This window comes from Spermophilus citellus (assembly GCF_964194105.1).
Source record: "Spermophilus citellus genome assembly, chromosome: 18".
In the NCBI taxonomy this organism is placed as follows: Eukaryota; Metazoa; Chordata; class Mammalia; order Rodentia; family Sciuridae; genus Spermophilus; species Spermophilus citellus.
In genome coordinates this window covers 52,730,595-52,750,246 of record NC_138200.1, presented here as the reverse complement: position 1 = coordinate 52,750,246, position 19,652 = coordinate 52,730,595, and the positions used below count along the sequence as shown (strand labels likewise).

The following is a 19,652-nucleotide window of genomic DNA, read 5'->3' as shown; positions in this document are numbered from 1 at the left end:
CCTGTAATCCCAGCACCTCGGGAGGCTGAGGCATGAGGAGCTCAAGTTCAAAGCAAGCTTCAGCAAAAGCAAAGTGCTAAACAACTTAGTGAGACCCTGTCTCTAAATTAAATGCAAAATAGGGCTAGGGATGTGGTTCAGTGGTTGAGTGCCCCTCAGTTTAATCCCTAGTACCAAAATAATAATAATAATAATAATTTCTACCATTGAAGCACACCTCCAACTCATTAAAGGATTAAACTATGGGAAGAATGAAGTCCCAAGGTGCCTGTCTCTACCACTGGGCAACAGCCCCAACCCTTCTTTTCTATTTCATTTGCAGACAGGGTCTCACTGAGGTGCTTAGGGACTAAGTTGCTGAGACAGGCTTTGAATTAAAAAAATCTCCGGCCTCAGCTTTTCAAGTGAAAGAAATTATAGGTGTACACCACCATGCAAGCCCAAATCTTAATTTACATTCAGGCTCATTCCAAGGAGCATTCCCCCAACAAATAATCCACTCAAGTCTCTGCCTCTCCAACACTTAAATACTTAGCATCAGGGCCATGCAACCTACTTGTCTCTGTATTTAATCATGACTGACTAGTTTAATAATTTGGGTTCTCATGCCACCTGTGGTCATGGGCTATTCTCAACTCCCATTTGTGCTACACAGACAGACTAGTTGACTAGGAAAGGTCAGAAGGGAGGGTCGAAGCAGAGTTTGCTTCTTTCACCCTGTTTTCCATAAAATAGCAAGGATCTGAAGCCTGCCACTCAAGACACACATTCCTTCTGTGATCTCACTGGGTAGTGATGACATCACAAGCCTCAGTTTCCATGGCAGATTAATGCTAAGAAACTTCTTTACCAGTTCTCTACAAGACACCAGAGTGTCTGGTTGCTTCAGAGAATATGTCTGACCGAATATTTTATATTCAATCTAACTTGTCTGCTGTCCCCTGGGAGAGCAGAGCAGCAGGTAGGCCTATGCCAGGCATCTGTAATGGAGCCCCTGGTAAATATACAACCTCACTTGACTGCCACATCTTCCTTTGGGGTTTCCCCATCACACCTCAGAACTTCACTACCCATGAGTAAGACCAATGGTCTGGTGCTCCCTCAAGGACCCACAGTGTTTCTGCTCACTGCTGAGGGCAAGTGTTCAGAAAGGTACTAATCTTTATCAATCTAGCCTTCCCCTTTAGCCTCCCCCAATGCTTCCTTCAGAGCACAGCTATAGTCTGGTACACACTGGTACACACCTATAGTCCCAGCTGCTTGGGTGGCTAAATGGAAAGAGTACCTGAGCCTACAAGTTGGGCTCAAGCATCTGGGTGGAAACATAATGAAGCCTGGGCAACATGGTGAGAGCACTCATCACCAAAACAGGAAGGAGGCTTTATTCTCAGATCCTTTCTTAATAAGAGTCTTACAGAAGCCCAGTGTGCTTTTGTTATCCAGGGATAATTGGAGCATTTGAGGAAGGGCTATCAGTCTCTCATGAACCTCACCTTCAGACCCAGGCACCTATAGCATACTGTCATGGATACACTCACATGGATCCCCTTCACATCCCAGTCTGAAATGCTGAGAAAAAGGGTGTTCTCATGCAGTTGGGAAGAACAGAAGGGCCTGGGGGAGAGGTGAAGTGATACAGAGACTGGAGTTCTGAGGAAACGATGTCTCAAGAAATGGATGTGCAAAGGCTATTGAGCCTAAACTTGGTATCAAGAATTTGGATCTCGTTCTCTTAATCCCTCTGCCCCAGTATATAGCCTTCAAAAAGTGGTAGAGTTGGGCACAGTGGTATGGAACGATAATCCCAGCTATTCAGGAGGCTGAGGCAGGAGAATTGCTTGAGCTCAATTTGAGTCTAATCTGGGGAAACATAGCAAAACTTAACCAAAAAAAAAAAAAAAAAAAAAGCAGCTGGGCACAGTGGTGCATATGTGTAATCCCAGTGGCTCGGGAGACTGAGAGGGGACGATTGTGAGTTCAAAGCCAGCCTCAGCGAAAGTGAGGCATTAAACAACTCAGCTAGACCCTGCCTCTAAATAAAATACAAAATACTACTGGGGATATGGCTCTGTGGTTGAGTGCCATTGAGTTCAATTTCTGGTAGCCAACCCCCATCCCACGGGAAAAAAATTACAAAAATCTATAAAAATTATTCTAGAATTCAGTGTGGCTAAAACAGGCTGTAACAATGGGTCCCACAGGGAGCTGCTAAGGTGGGAGGGGTTCTAATCCAATTTATATTAGACCAGATTTTCCAAACCTTGAAAATTATTTCCATTAAAAACTCAGAAATGACAGACCTTAAGATATTTTTCTCAGTTGTAGAAGGGAGAGACTGAGGGAGGGCTGTTTGGGATAATTTTGAGGTTTGACTATTATCCTCATGCTTCCATTGGCTCCACAGAACTCAATTACTTTGATAGCAAGCATCCCTTGAGGAGACAGGCAAAGCAACCATAGAGGTTAACAGGCAAAGGCTATGTTTGGGATGCTATGCAGAGAAGAGGGCTTCAGTCAGAAACAGGAAAGATTAGGAGAGGGAGGTACTAGCAGCTGAGTGCACAAAACACAAGTAACAGAAGTGTCTCAGAAGTTCTGTTTTCTTTCCAGCAGCAGTGCCTTCCACATCTCCTCCTACACCTGCACACTACCATGTCCTCTACAGAGGATGTGGAGAAACCCAGGTGTGCTGGCATGGAGAGACATACTGCCTGGTTGGTGGCTACCGGCTTTATGGAGATGTTCCCTTGGCCACTCCACCAAAGGCCAAAGCAGAAAAGCCAGCAGAGAAGCCAGCCCAGAAGCCAGCACAGAAGGCAGCCCAGAAGCCAACCCAGAAGCCAACCCAGAGAGCCAGAGAGGCTCCCAAGAAACGCCGAGCTCCAACAGAGGCAGAAAAGTCTCTGGGTTGTCCCAGCCCCAAAATTTGTACCAAGAGACCAATGTCAAAGAAGCTGGCTGGCTGAGCCTCTCTGTAGAGAGGTCTTGTATTTACCTATAACACTTAATGCATCTTTTAAAAAAATTTTTACTCATATTTTTTTAAAGAAATAAAAAATTTTATTGTTGCTGTTGTTAATTATTCAGTTATTCAAATATACAAAAATTTGAAAGAATCCCTGCAGGTGGTTGCAAATGATTTGCAATGGCATTGCAACTAGGGACTTGGTTCAGTTTGACATGGGAAAATAATGCAGCTTGAACTTGAGTTTTCAGAGCTCAGCAGAGACAGTGACTGTATTTAAAAGCTACCATTTGTATTCCTCCTCCTCGCTGGTATCAAGTAAATTCTTTGTAAGTACACGCTTCCCATTCTCAGGACATTATCAACAACAATTTTCTTGTCCTTTTCTTTTGTCCATCTACACTACTGGAAATTCATTCCAGGGTTGCTCTACCTTTTATCTATATACCCAGCACTTTCTATTTTTTATTTGGAGACAAGGTCTCAGAACTTGCTCAGGCTGCCCTCAAACTTGAGATCCTCCTGTCTCAGCCTCCCAAGGAGCTGGGATTATTGGCATGTGCCATGATACCTTGCTCTCTTTACAAATTTCTTATTTTTTAATTTTATTAATTGTCAATGGGTCTTTAATTTATTTTTAAGCAGTTTGAGAATCAAACCCTGTGCCCCACACATTCCAGCAAGCACTCCTCCACTGAGCCACAAACAGAGCCCTCTTGATAGAATTTTCTACATTTCCTATGTTCTAGCCAATACAATGAATTACTTTAAAAATTAGCATCTCGGGAAAGTAAAAGAGGAGGGAATCTTTAAAAATATGAGGGGCTGTAGCTGTAGCTGTAGCGTGCTCGCCTTGCATGTGGAAGGCACTGGGTTCGATCCTCAGCACCATGTAAAAATAAATACAATGAAGGTATTGTGTCCATCTATAACTAAAAATATTTTAAAAATCTGAATAAAGGGGAAAAATCCAATAAATACAGTATATACACTACATAACTATTGAATTTTCATAGGATGTGCTCAGAAAGTTTAAGTTCAGTTGTTACAGTTTTAATTTCATGCTTAAGGATGACAGATTCAAAGAGTACATTAAATCATCACAGACTGCCAGGTACAGTGGTGCACACCAATACTCCCATCAGCTTGGGAGAGCAAGCAAGGAGAATCACAAGTTCAAAGCCGGCCTCAGCATCTTGGTGAGACTGTCTCAAAATTAAAAATAAAAAAGGCTGGGGATATGGCTCAGTAGTTAAATGACCCTGAGTTCAATCCCTGGTACCCGCCCCCCCCCCCAAAAAAAAAATCACAAACTGGACATATTGGGCCTGCATTTTGAGAACTGGCAGGGAGGGAGAGCCCTTAGCTCTGCATTTCAGATAGAAACTTTAGAGGCAGGAGGATACAAACTTTAGAGGCCTCAAGGAAGCCTGGGCACTCACCCAGCTGCATCTGTCCTTCACCACACACACACACACACACACACACACACAATGAAGCCCTTAAAGAATTACAGGATCTAAAATTCAAGCTCACTGCCCCTTTCACAGCAATTTTCCACAATGGAATTTCCTTCCTTTCTTTCTAATTTTTCCTTTTTTTTTTGAATAGATAATACATTCAAAATGCAAGAGGTTCAAAAGTTAAGAAAGTAACAAAGTAACAATTTTCCCTACTTAAGGGATAAGAGACTTTTCTTTCTTTTTTTTTTTTTAATTGACAATCTCAATTTTCTTTGAGACAGGGAGCTGATTGCTGAGGTTGCCCTCAAACTTGAGATCCTCCTGTGTACCTTCTGGAGTCACTGGAATTATAGGCATGTACCACTGTATCCTGTTCAATCTACACTTTTATACTTTTTAAAGCAGGAGGACAGAGCAGACAGTAGCTGGCATGTGCTACTGGTTGGTATCTGTTCTGACTAGTGCCAGCTGCTCATTATTTTAAGTAGCACCCCAGAGTATAAATGTATTGCCTATATAACACTGAATAAAACTCAAGTTTCCTTCCCCAGAAGTAGCCAAAGTCCCTGGTTTATTGTTTGTCTTTTCAATTATATTCTATAAATAAAAAAGCAACATATATAAATACTCATTTCCCATTTTCCTTCAGTATACAGTAGTACGCTATTTGAAATTCTTCTCATTGCTCTTCTCACGACATCAGGAGATCATTCCAAATCATTTCAACTCTGCTCCTTATAGAACTGAGTAGCACACAGTCATGAGAAAAAACAGCAATAAGTTTTCAAGTGCTCATAGATAATTTCAAATTTCTGTTAATTCTTTGAAGGTAATATCCACAAAGCCCTCTGGTTTATTAAGCAGGCAGGCAGGCATTCTGAAGCCTCCTTACCTAAAGCATTGGTGTCAGGCTGGGTGACTTCTCAGAGCATAGTGGCTGACTCTGAACTCTAGGCCAGGGGAACATCTACTATGTCTACACTGTAGACCTTCTGCTCTGATGCCTTACACTCAGCAACCTCAACCTGCTTTTATTATCTGTTCCAAACCTGTCCTTTTTCAACATCTGATCACAGCTAAAGAAAAAGAAGCCTGTTTCCTGGCTACCAGTCAATCCTTCCTGAACTACAACCACTTTATCCCACCACCACACACCCAACAATTTGCCAGCCAATACCCGTATCCAAGCCTCTGGCCTTTTGCCATTCTAATCCACCAGACACATGGCTTCTCTGCTCCAAAAAAAAAAGGGGGGAGGGGCAAAGATACCAAAGTCCAAGTCCAACTGATCTGATCCCAACTAAAGTTTGCGATCCTATGTTCCTTTGCTCCCTCTTCATCTCCTATTCCCCAGTCCTCTGATGAAAATGAGCCATTCACAGTTCTGTCTTCACCACCTAGGGGCCTCCATGCTCCTACACATGCCACTCTTCTCATCTGTCCTATAACTCTTCCTCAAGGACCACATTTCCTCATCAGAAACAAGTTTAAGGGTGCCTTTCCATTCTGTTCTCAGGCTTAACATAGCCTTCTAGTCTGATCTCTTCTGATATGACACAGCATCTTGACAAAGCCCAGGTCCTATTATTTTTCTTGGCTTTTTTTTTCTCCTTAAACAGTACCTGAGGTTGACCCTGGGCCTTATACATGCTAGGGAAATGCTGTACCACTGAGCTGCATCCCCAGTTCTTTTTATTGTTTTATTTTGAGACAAGGTCTGCCTAAGTTGCCTGGGATGGCTTCATATTTGCTATCCTCCTGCCTCAGCCTTCCAAATAACTGGGATTACAGGCATGGACCACCATGCCTAGCCCTGCCAGTTGTGCCCATTGATACACTAACAGACTTTCAAGCATTTTCCCCATTCAGCTCAGGATCTAGTCCAGAACTGGGTTCTGTACCTAGCCATCATGTCTTGTTAGCTTCCTTTAATCTCCATAGGATACTTCTGAGAAATATAAAGAAATCAATTTACCTTGGTAGAATATTCTTTTGGACAGCCCATGTTGACGTCAATACCAGCTACATCATTTTCTCTGGAAAAACATGAAAAGCAAAAAGGAAATAAACATTAAAGGGCTGGGGTTGTGGCTCAGAGGTAGAGTGCTCAACTAGCATACATGAGGCACTGGGTTCGATCCTCAGCAACATAAAAGAAAATGAAATAAAGATATTGTGTGTTCACCTATAAGTAAAAAGTAAATATTTAAAAAAAAAAACAACAACATTCAAACTGAGGGAAGAAAGTAGAGTAAAAAGCATGGATGAGTCTGTGCTCATAAACCTGTCATTGTGAGTCTGGATTCAAGAAACACACCACCCTCAATGACAGACTTCATCTGAGCAGAGTTCCAGAGGAAAGACATAATGTATCTACACATTGAAAAGAGCTAGGTATTGAGGTCTTTGCTACAATGGAGTTGTGTCAGATAACTCAAATACCAAGTTACACTCATGCTAAACTCAATTCCAAGGCAGCATTTCTCACTGGGTTAATGAAAGCTATTTGCTAAGGCAAAGATCTGACATAAGCACAAGAGCCCTTTGCCAGAGCAACTCCTCTGGTAGAAGTTACAGGACTGCCTTCAGTTGCTGGGTGACACGGGTAGCTTACTCCAAACAATTATCAGATGCAGAAAGAACTCTGACCTCATTCTCTGATTTTAACAGACTGTGATCAAAAGCAATTACTGCCCGAGTCTCTTCTTGCTATCCCTATCATCAATATCAGAAGGGAACATTTACTAAGCACTCCCAATGTGTGACATTCTCCAAATAACATGCCTTATTTCACTTGCCCTACACTATGCCAGAGGATGTTACTACTACTGGTATCCTTTCACATAGAAAGGAACAAAGTAATCAGCAAGGTTAAGTAACTTCCTAAGGTCACACAGTTAGCCAGTAGCAAACCATTAACTCTAAAACCCACTCTTAAACAGTGAATATTCTGGTGCCTTTATTAACTCCTGAAGCAATAAGTCTCACCTACACAGAGAGTTAAAACCTCAGGACTCACAATCAGAAGTATCCCAAAAAAAGAGAATCCCATAAATAAACATTAAAATTGGGCCTCCACATGGGGGTCTCTGTGGTCTGGGAACAGTGGGTACATTTGAATCCCAGGACAGCCTTCAGATGTCATAAACAGGGAAGGAAATCACTCTCAGTTGAAAATAGTAACATGCCAGGAGACAGAAGTGTGGGTCACTTCCAAAGTCACCAGTGACAGTAAGACCTCTTAACTCCAGTAAAGACAAAGGGAGCTCAAGAGGGAGGAACTTACACAAGCTTGGCCACAGCAAGTGCTCGCTCTGCATCTGAGGTTCCCTAGGAACACAAAAGGCTTCATCAACCAATGCCCTGAAAAAGGCAAATGTGCATGACAAACACACCCATCTCCCCCACCACGCACACACACTCTTTCTTTCTCACTCTCTATTTCTTTCTTACAAACACACACACACACAGGCACACACACACAAACACAGACACACACACACACAACACACATTGTCATGCCAACAAGCAGTTTGGGCCAGTTTTCTCCCAAAAAGCCAGCCCAATATATTAGCTCACTGGTTTAAAAAAAAAAAAAGATGGACTTGGAAGGCCTAAACAATGTCATTAATGCTGTTGTTACTTTCTAACTTACAAAAACATGAAAAAAATCTTATAGAAAACATTCAGATACCACAACTTAGATTCCATAATTATATCTACTTGATCACATACCCACTCACTGTCATCAACTTTATAAAAACTTAAACATCTTTTGGGAGCTATTTCTAAAAAAGCCCCAAGAAATGTCCAGTGCAAGAGAAGAGAGCTATAGTTTAACTACCCAGACACTGAGACGCACACCTATAATCACAGTGGCTGGGGAGGTTGAGGCAGGAATATTGCAAGTTTGAAGCCAGCCTCAGCAATTCAGTAAAGTTTTAAGCAACTTGGTGAAATCCTGTCTCAAAATAAAAAATAAAAAGGGCTGGGGATGTGGCTCAGGGGTTGAGTACCCTTGAGCTCAATCCCTGCTATCAAAAAAACAAACACAAACAAAAAATTCAAAAGTTTACTGTTAAAGAAATCTAATTCCTTTGATAAGAAATAAATTCAGACTATAAAAAATAAGCAGTATGATATGAATACTCAACGTTACAGATTAGAAAAATAAATATAGAGACCCTTAATTAAGTAAATTAAATCTGAGACTTGCAGGCATGTAACAGACTGTGTCAGCTTGATTTCCATAATCTGTCTCCAATACTGTAAGTACTCAGGAATGACCCTTTGAAAAATGGTCAAGTCTTCAGGAAGTCCCTGCTATGCAAAGTAGCTCAGGCACTCAATAGTGGCCAGCACAGGACCCAAGCAATGAAACAGGAGACAGGAATACTCAGGAGGACACTTGACATTAGGGTCTCATACCATCTGGAAGACCACCCTGCTCTGTTCTCTTTCACAGGTGCGGAAGATGACTCGATCATCAGGGGCGACAAAATCCACTGTTTTGAGCACCTCTGCAAGAAACAAACACATGGGATACAAGTTCAGACTAGCCTAAGCCCTGGCAATGAACACAGCCAAGTATAACCTTGAAAAGAAAAAAGGGATCAGATGATTCCTACAAAATAAGTATGCACTGGGAGGCATCTAAGGTGCTGATATGGTCCATCTCATGACACAGGTAATGGTTGGTTCACTTTATAATTATTTGTTAAATTGCATATTTAGGTTTTATGCACTTTTTCTGTGTGATTACAAGCACTTTACAATTTTTTGAAATACTGGAAAAAATGTACACACATTTAATTTGTGTTTCAATACTAGAACTGTCCTGGAAGATGGCACTTTGAGGGTCTGCAAGTGATCGTTTCTTAATTACTTAGAGTAATTAAGTGGAGGAGTACTCTATTTCAGCCAGTCTTCACTATTATTTGCAGTTGCATATTTTCAAATTCTTCTATTTAGTAAAATTAATTTATAACCCTAAATCAATACATGTGGTGTTTCCAGTCATTCAGGGACAGACACTAAGTGACAACAAATTGGAGTCACCTGATGTACATACACATCTCCAGCTGAGTTCAAACACGGTGCCACTTGTTTTCTTGTTTTAGCTCTTATACTGTAAAAATGAGCCGTTTTATGGTATATTTAGCCCTTCATTTTGTGTATTTTTGTGCTTTTTGTTAGTGATCTCACTGTTTAAAATGGCTCCAAGTATAGTGCTGAAGTTCTGTCTATTATCTTAAGCAAAAGAAGGCTGTTGTGAACCTAAAGGTCAAAACACTTGTATTCCTTAAGCCTTGGTTATGACAATATAGTGCTATTGGCTCTTGAGTTCAAGGTTAATGAATCAATGATCGCTCCACGAGAGCATATGCTTAACATGCATAAGGCTCTGGGTTTGAACCCTAGCTCCTAAATAAATAAACAGCATGTCTTTGAACAGAAACAAATGAAATAAACTAAGTTTAAGTGATGATCAGATGATGAAAATATGACCAGAGGCTAGCAAAAACCTAATTCTGTATTTCCCCTAGGGTCACTTGGTTCAATAGTCATGAATACATTTTAAGTGTTTCTCAGCAATTTAACCGAACATTAACAAAAATCAACTACATCTCATATATCCTCCTCCTCCTTTTTTTTTCTTAGTTGTTGATTGACCTTTATTTTATTTATATGTGTGTGGTGCTGAGAACCAAACCCAGTGCCTCACACATGCCAGACAAATGCACTATTGCTGAGCCACAGCAGAAGCTCAACAAAAGCTTCTATCATCACTGACTTTCAAAGATGACTAATATAATAAAAAGATACAATGTGGCAGATGAGTGAATATACCTATCTTGAAGGCTGTTTTGAGAACTAAGATCTTTAAAGCATGTAAAGCATTTCCATAAATGGAATCTGGAATTATCATCCCAGCATTGAACAGCTTAGAAGGCTAAAAAGACATGTTGGGAGAGGTAATCGAAGTAATCTCTCACAGAGAAAGCTTAACACTGGCAGGAAGAAAGGTGAGAGAACCACAAAAACTAGAGTGTGCTTATAATGAAGTTTACTGATAAAAGCAAAATACTGAAACCCCAGTAAAGGCACTAGAGAAACCAATTTTAATGTATCTGATAGGCAAAAATGTAAAAAAGTGGCTAAACAGTACATGCCACACAATCCCAAGGGAAGGGGGCACAGATAAAAAGTGGTCACATTTTTAAATATTACACATTTTTCATAATATACGTGTAGGAAAACCCACATTATTCCTCTTTATGCTTAATTCTTTTGTTGTTGTGGTGGTACATGGGAATGACCCCAGAATCTCATGAACGCTGGGGAAGTTCCTATCACTGAGCTACATGCAAAACCCTATAATAACCTTTCTTTTTGGTACTAGAGATTCAAACTAGGGGTAATTTTCCAATGAGCTACATCCCTAAGCCTCTTTATTTTTAATTTTGAGACAGGTCTTGCTAAGTTGCTGAGGGTAGCCTCCTGCCTCAGCCTCCTGAGTCACTGGGATTACAGAGGTGTGCCACTGTACCCACCTTGATTAACTCTTTTTTTTTTTTTAAAGAAAGAGGAGAGGGAGGGAGGGAGGGAGAGAGAAAGAGAGAGAGAGAGAGAGAGAGAGAATTTTTTTTAATATTTATTTTCAGTTCTCGGCAGACACAACATCTTTGTTGGTATGTGGTGCTGAGGATCGAACCCGGGCCGCACGCATGCCAGGCGAGCGTGCTACCACTTGAGCCACATCCCCAGCCCCTTGATTAACTCTTTAAGAATGAGATTATGGAGGATTTTCATTTTCTAGGTTTTATGGATTTATAGTATTGATTTTTTTCATAACATACAAAAATGTAAATAAAAGAGAATTTGACGAAATTGAGTCATGACTTTTTGTGAAATATCAAGATTTGATATATACATGTGTATATGTACATATGTATGTATCAGAAACCTCAAAGATTACCACAACTCTAATCAAAGCAGAATCAGCCTCATCAATAAACTAGAAGAAAACCCATAGTTCACCACAAGCACTTCCATTTTCACAGGGCTTAAGGTGTACAAACTACTTACTGTTTCCTTATCTTATTTCGTCTTCACTTTATACAATTTAAATAAACTAAGGCTCATAATTACATTTGAATGATAAGAAATTGTGGTGGAAAGAAGTCCTATGACTTGCCCAAGTCACAGGCCAGGCCAAGCACTGAAGCCATTGTGACTTCAAGGATCCTAGGGTCCCTTCTGTATATGAAACATGGTCATTTCTATGTCACCAAGGCATTCTTAGCCTGCTTCACATCAGGCTTTAGGTGGAGAGCAATGACTGCTCTCAAGGGAGCACATGATCCACACAATCACATTATGCAGCCCAGCAGGAACCCAGGTAGGGACAGTGGTAGTGTCACCTAAGCCAAATGAGCACACACACAATTCTGGGCCAGGGCTGGACTCACCATTGACAACTCTCTTGCACTGAAGCATCTTGAGGTCAATCAGCTCCTGTAGAGAAATTGGAGAACAATGGTCAGTCCTGGACATGTAGACCCTGGACATAAGAGAAGGCCCTGGACTCAGGAAAACTACCTTCATTTCACATCACATGGGTATTGCATGGACGGTCACACTAGTACTAACAACAAATCGTGATTTGGGGGACATGTAATGTTGTCCTCTCCCCTCAAGCATGGAAAACAGGGCCCTGAGTAAGCTATCCTCAATCAGGTTATCAGGTTATCTTAACAGGAACCTTGGAGATGTTTGAGGAAGGATGAGCCACTCAGAGAGCAGATAACTACCTAGAACGTGGATACTGAGACAGTCTCCTCATTTATTAGTCTCAGCTCAAGCCCACTCTCCTCAAACAACCTCTCACCTCGATACCTAGGCAGAAGGTGACAAGTGAAGAGCTCTGAAGAAAGGCCTAATGAATGATAAAACTGGGACCAGGGCAAAGAAGCATAGAGACGAAAATTTGAGATGAACACAGGAATGAAAAGTCTATCCAGTGAGCTCCCAACTCAGGAAACATTCAAGCAGACACAGAAAGAAAAGAAATAAGGGGTTCTTCAAATTTAGTATCATAAGCATGGAGGGAGTTGGGCACCATGGCACATACCTGTAATCCCAGCCTCAGATACTTACTAAGACCTCAGTAACTTAAAAAAACCCTGTCTCAAGATTAAAAAAAAAAATTAAAAGAATTGGGGATAGGGGTCAGTGGTAAAGCATCCCTTGGTTCAATCCCCACTACCATAAAAAAAAAAAAAAATAGAAAGAGGGCTGGAGGGGCTGGGGATGTGGCTCAAGTGGTAGCACGCTCGCTTGGCATGCGTGCAGCCCGGGTTCGATCCTCAGCACCACATACAAACAAAGATGTTGTGTCCGCCGAAAACTAAAAAAAAATAAATATTAAAAATTCTCTCTTTCTCTCTCTTTAAAAAAAAAAAAAGAAAGAGGGCTGGGATTGTGGCTCAGCGGTAGAGCGCTCCCCTAGCACGGGCGCAACCCGGGTCCGATTCTCAGCACCACATAAAAATAAATAAATAAATAAATAAATAAAGGCATTGTGTTGTGTCCATCTACAAAAAAGATTCATTCTCTCTCTCTCTCTCTTTAAAAAAAATAGAAAGAAAAATTAATATGACATTTCCAGATAAACAAATGAAATACACCTCATATGATCATTAAGATGGCTATTATTTTAAAAAGAAAATCATAGGCATAAATTTGTCAGGGACAAATCCTCTGAAAGGGAAATGAGGAAAACTATGCCATTTATAATAGCTTCAAAAAAAAATACTTGCAAATTAAACTAACAAAAGAGGTGAAAGACCTCTACAAAGAAAACTACAGAACGCTAAAGAAAGACATTGAGGCAGACCTTAGAGGATGGAAATATCTCCCTTGCTCTTGGATAAGAAGAATTAATATGTCAAAATGGCCATACAACTAAAAGCATTATACAGATTTAATGCAATTCCAATCAAAATCCCAATGACCTTCCTCATAGAAATAGAAAAAGCAGTCATGAAATTTACCTGGAAAAATAAGAGACCCAGAATAGTCAAAGCAATTCTTAGCAAGAAGAATGAAGCAGGTGGCATCACTATACCAGACCTTAAATTATACTACAGAGCAACACTAACAAAAACAGCATGGTACTGGCACCAAAATAGACTGGTAGATCAATGGTACAGAATAGAGGACACAGAGACTAACCCACATAATTACAGTTATCTTATTTTTTATTAAAAAATATTTATTTTTAGTTGTAGTTGGACCCAAAGGTATTGTACCTTTATTTTTTTAAATTTATTTTTATGTGGTGCTGAGGATCGAACCCAGGGCCTTACATGTGCTAAGCTAGCGCTCTACCACTGCGCCACAACTCCAGCCCCATTTACAGTTATCTTATATTAGACAAAGGCTCCAAAAACATACATTGGAGAAAAGATAGCCTCTTTAACAATGGTGCTGGGAAAACTGGAAGTCCATATGCAACAAAATGAAATTAAATCCCTATTTCTCACCATGCACAAAACTCAAAGTGGATCAAGGACCTAGGAATTAAACCAGAGACCCTGCGTCTAACAAAAGAAAAGTAGGCCTAGATCTCAATCATATCGGATTAGGACATTATTTCCTTAAGAGCACTCCTATAGCGCAAGAAGTATAAACAAGAATTAATAAATGGGATGGGGCTGGGGCTGTGGCTCAGCGGTAGAGCGCTTGCCTCACAGGTGCGAGACCCTGGGTTCGAACCTCAGCACCACATAAAAATAAGTAAGTGAAATAAAGGTCTTTAAAAACAAAATTTAAAAAAAAAGAATTAATAAATGGGATGGATTGGAACTAAAAAGTTTCTTCTCAACAAAAGAAAAAATCAGTGAGGTGAAGAGAGAGCCTACAGCTTGGGAGCAAATTTTTACCACTTGCACATCAGAGCACTAATCTCTAGGGTATATAAAGAACTGAAAAAGCTAAACACCAAAAGTAACAAATAACCCAATCAATAAATGGGCCAAGGCCCTGAACAGACACTTCTCAGAAGAGGATATACAATCAATCAACAAATATATAAAAAGATGTTCAACACTCTAGTGATTAGAGAAATGCAAATCAAAACTACTCTAAGATTTCATCTTACTCCAGTCAGAATGGCAGCTATTAAGAATACAAACAATAATAAGTGTTGGTAAGGATGTGGGGAAAAAGGCATACTCATACACTGCTGGTGGGACTGCAAAATGGTGCAGCCAATATGGAAAACAGTATGGAGATTCCTTAGAAAACTTGGAATGGAACCACCATTTGACCCAGGTATCCCACTCCTCAGTCTATACCCAGAGGACTTAAAAACAGCATACTACAGGGACATAGCTGTTAGACCAGGACGCAAGAAAAGACCACTGACTCCAATTAAAATCAAATTAAAGCAAGCTTATTATTTTGACCGGCTGGGCTACCTCTCCCACCCAAAACCACAGGAACAAGACAGCAGCCGCAGCTTTCCTGCAGTTCAGCTTTATAGCCCAGAAAGTTACACAAAGGGGGGTTACAGATAACAGAACTCTGAGGAGCATAACACAAATGGTAGTTTACATTTTTTGCTGGCCCCAACATCAGAATTTATGAGGATTATTAGAGCCTCAGAGAGGGTCGTTATCTGGCCAGGGAAAGCCAATATTTATGAGGTGTCACTAAAGTTTCAGAGAGGGCTGCTATCTGGTCAGAGAGCCAGGCATGGGTGAGTTCAAGGCACCAGCAGACATTCCAAGCAGGTTCAGAATTTGCAGTAATTTATACTAAAGCCGAAATTATCTTTTCATGGCTTTGTGGCGAGATGGCTCCCAATTTTGAGAGAAAATCAGGTTGGATCTATAACAGCCACATCAATGTTTATTGCAGCACATAATAGCTACACTGTAGAACCAATGTAGATGCCTCAGTAGATGAATGGATAAAGAAAACGTGGTATATATACAAAATGGAATATTACTCAACAATAAAAGAGAATAAAATCATGACATTTGCAGGTAAATGGATGGAGTTGGAGAATATAATGCAAAGTGATGTTAGCCAATCCCAAAAAACCAATGTCGAATGTTTTTTCTGATATAAAGAGGCTTATTCATAGTGGGGTTGGGAGGGGGACCATGGGAATATTAGAGGAAATCTAGATAGGGCAAAGAGGATGGAAGAAGGAAGGGGGCAAGAGGTATAAAAAAAGATGGTGAATGAGATGGACATCATTACCATGAGTACAAGTATGAAGACACAAATTGTGTGAATATACTTTCTATACAACCAGAGATATTAAAAACTGTACTCCATATGTGTAATAGGAATTGTAATGCATTCTGCTGTCATATATGACAAATTAGAATAAAAAATTTGAAGGGGTTCTGTGTTTGGGATTGGTGTCCCTGATGACTTCATGGCTGTGACATGCTTGGTGCCTGGGAAAGTTCCTGTGCAAAGGCATAGGATGCCTGGTTGCTATGGTAATGCCCTCCATGTTAGAGTCTTATCAGCTTCCACCTTAATCTTAGGCACATAACTCCTGGGAATAAAGGAACTTGTTTGCTTGGTAACTACGTTTCACCAAGGTCAGGCACTCCTGGAGCTGTTAGCCTAACAGTAACTTCAGACAATGGACCTCCTTGAGAACTGCACAAAGCCCTGAACATTACATATTGTAACTATTAAATGTAACTTCAGAATAAGCAACCTTACTGATACTCTAAACAATAATGTGGTTATTGGTACTAATGACCTAATGTTACCTAATGTTACCCCAAAGGACTTAAAATCAGCATAACTAGAGGCTGGGGTTGTGTCTCAGTGATAGAGTGCTTGCCCAGCATGTGTGAGAAACTGGGTTCGATTCTCAGCACCATGTATAAATCAATGAATAAATTAAATGTCCCTCAACATCTAAAATAATGTTAAAAAACAATCAGCATACTACAGTGATGCAGCCACATCAATGTTTAGAGCCGCTCAATTCACAATAGCTAAATTATGGAACCAACCTGGGTGTCCTTCAACAAACAGGCACTTCAGAAATGAAGAAATATGAATGGTCAAAAAATATGTGAAAAAAATGTTCAACATATCTAGCAAAATTAAGAAATACACATTACTACACTGAGATTGCATCTCACTCCAGTGAAAATGGCAATTATAAACAATACAAGTAACAATAAATGTGGGCAAGGATGTGGGGAGCAAGTAGAAACTTGGAATGGAACTACCAACTGATGCAGTTATCCCACTTTTTGGTCTATACTCAAAGGATGTAAAATCAGTATACTACAGTGACACAGCCACATCAATGTTTAGAGCAACTCAATTCACAATAGATAAGCTATGGAACCAACCTAGGTGACCTTCAACAAATGAAAAGAAAAAGAAAATGTGGTATATATACACAATGGAATATTACTCAATCATGAAGAATAATGAAATTATGGCATTTGTTGGTAAATGGATGGAACTGGAGAAAATCCTGCTGAGTGAAATAAGCTAATCCCAAAATACCAAAGGCTGAATTTTCTAATATGTGGATGCTAACCAAGAACAGAGGGTAGGAAGGGGAAGAATATAATTCTACTGGATTAGACAAAGGAAAACAAAGGGAAGGCAGTAGGAAGGGGAATGGGAAGGACAGTTGAATTAATAAGACATAACCTTCCTAGTCTCCTAGTCTTGTTTTGAATATAAGACCAGGGTAACTCCACATCATGTACAACAACAAGAATATGATCCTAATTAGAATAAGTTATACTCCATGTATGTATATTATGCCAAAATACATTCTCTTATAATGTATAACAAAATAGAACAAATTTAACAAGAACAACAACAACAAAAAGAATCCTGTGTCCTAAGCTGAGGATATATAGTTCAGTCCCAGAGTACTTGCCTAGCATATACAAGGTCCTGGGTTCCACCCTCAGCACTGCCAAAAAAAAAATAAAAAATCCTTTCCCCTCCAAAAGAAAAATTAAAAAAAAAAAAAAAGAAGAAAAGAAACTGACTCCACTCCACCACTGGCCATCACCCCTGGTACCCCCTCACTTCTAACTCCTTCCTTCCTCTAATTCCTCAAACATGCAACTCATCTATAAATATCTCACTTCCCCTACTTCCTTTCCTTCAAGCCACCTGCCTATACTTGTTCCACACTTATGTAGCTGAAGTTGTAGCCAGCAGTCCTTTTTCTGCCTCCTTGTTTGCTGTTCATCTTTAAGCCCTTAACTCCTCACCAGGCCCCAGTGACCTCATTCTCACATATACCACCACCAGTCTTCTTGCAATTCAATCTCTCTGTACCATCTGACATTGTTCACAGACCTGACTTTTGCCTTCCCTAACAGTACTTTTTAAATATTTTTAGTTGTACATAGACACAATATCTTTATTTTATTTATTGATTGATTTTTATGTGGTGCTTAGGATCAAACCTCACGCATGTGAGGCAAGTACTCTACCACTGAGACATAACCCCAGTCCATAGACTCTTCTTAATTTGCCTATTTTCTCATATTTGTACTTCGCATGTTGACTCTTGTTCTCAAACACCCCACACAGAATATAGGGTATTTTCCCCAACTCCACTCACAGACCTTCCCTAATCTCTACACAGTGGGGTCCTCTCCAATTGAACATTTTATCTTAGAGTAACTGTGGGTTCACATGCAGCTGTAAGGAAGTCAGAGAGATCTTAGACCTAAGTACCCTTCACCAGTTTCCCCAATGGCAACATCTTAACAATAACACAAAATCACAATCAGGACACTGACCCTGACACAGGTAAGAAACAGAACGATCCCATCACTACAAGGATTCCTCTTATTGCCTTTTAGAGCCACAGTCATGCCACTGCCTATACGCAGGGCTGGGATTGTGGCTCAGGGCTGGGATTGTGGCTCAGTGGCAGAGTGCTTGCCGCACACATGTGAGGCACTGGGTTCAATCCTCAGCACCACATAAAAATAAATAAACAAAATAAAGATATTAAAAAAAAGAAAGCTCTCCAGATTAATTCTGATACATACTCAATTCAGAACCACTGCTCACATTCTTTCATCATCCAACATTAGCTACTCCTTTAATTCTATTTTTCCTGATAGATTTTTAAAAATATTTTTTAGTTGTTGATGGACATTTCCTTAATTTGCTTATATATTTGTGGTGATAGAAATTGAGGCAAGCACTCTACTGCTGAGTTGCAACTCTAGCCCCTTGACAGACCTTTTTAAACCTGGGTCTAAAGCCTACTTTTCTCCAGAGCAGTCAGCAAGTATATCTACTGGCCCACCAGCTATCACCAATAGAAAATCCTATGGCAACCAAAAACCAACCTCATCCAGCTTCCTTAGCCTGATTCTGGTCCTTTTACTCTTCTTCCTAACCTCCGAGTCCATTTACTGATGTACTGAATGTATGTTAGCTCCTACAGGGGCCACGGCACTTCCCCAACTTGATGCTCACCTACTCATCTCAGTAACCCAAACTCCTCGGTGCTGCCCAGGATGCTGGCCCTCAGTAGGGCCCACAGAACTCATCAGTGCCTGCCTGTTGCTCCCCTCCCACTTTCAACAAACACCTGTGTGGGGAGTTCCCATTCTGCCTCCCCCACTCCTGACCATTCCCACATCCAAATGAGGAGGCTGCATTTGTGGGAAAGCCCTCCCAGAAAACCAGGAGCACTTACCTCACAGTAAACAATGTCAGCTCCATAATCCAGGGCCAGCAGCCGCATTGGGAGAGTGCCAACCCGAACCATAGGGGCTAAGATGAGTTTGTTGTGGTAGCACAGAGAGACACTGTTCACAATCATTCCTCCTCTGTTTCACCTGAAGAACAGGAAAATAAGGGTCAGAAATTCAAGTGGAAACAGTCCCTTCTCTTAGCAAGGACAGGTTTTCCTTTTTCCTTCCAACCCACAGTCATTTGTGTTCCTTTTGTCTGATCTTACAAAATATGCATGTTCAGTCATTCATCGAACCACTATTCATTAAGTACTTAATCTCTGCCCGGTACTGTCCTAGTCTCTTGGAATACATTAGAACACAAAACAGACAAAAATTCCTGCTCAGCAGAGCTTTCATGCTACTGGAGGAACACAGGCAAAAGTCATTAAGCAGCAGATTGAAAAACTGGTAGGGACCTGTAAGAGAAAAGAGCAGGAGATGAAC

General features: G+C 40.5%; 2 protein-coding genes across 11 annotated transcripts in view; one reads left to right on the top strand and one right to left on the bottom strand.

Moving 5' to 3' along the window:
* The window catches only part of DUS2 (dihydrouridine synthase 2), a 104,734-nt gene that overhangs the window by 19,746 nt on the left and 65,336 nt on the right, over positions 1 to 19,652 (bottom strand). For all 10 annotated transcript variants that reach the window (XM_081273896.1, XM_081273893.1, XM_081273895.1 and 7 more), the window contains 5 exons: positions 19,169 to 19,310; positions 11,901 to 11,946; positions 8,857 to 8,948; positions 7,715 to 7,758; positions 6,404 to 6,464 (listed from right to left, as the gene is read on the bottom strand). In XM_081273896.1, coding sequence (XP_081130022.1) covers positions 6,404 to 6,464; positions 7,715 to 7,758; positions 8,857 to 8,948; positions 11,901 to 11,946; positions 19,169 to 19,294 — 369 coding nt within the window. In that variant the 5' untranslated portion in view covers positions 19,295 to 19,310. The remainder of the gene's footprint in view (positions 1 to 6,403; positions 6,465 to 7,714; positions 7,759 to 8,856; positions 8,949 to 11,900; positions 11,947 to 19,168; positions 19,311 to 19,652) is intronic.
* LOC308637288 (DPEP2 neighbor protein-like) lies at positions 895 to 2,966 on the top strand (the record flags this gene model as incomplete). Its single annotated transcript, XM_081273607.1, has 2 exons — positions 895 to 961; positions 2,611 to 2,966. The coding sequence occupies 2 exons, from the start codon at positions 895 to 897 to the stop codon at positions 2,964 to 2,966; spliced, it is 423 nt and encodes a 140-aa protein (XP_081129733.1).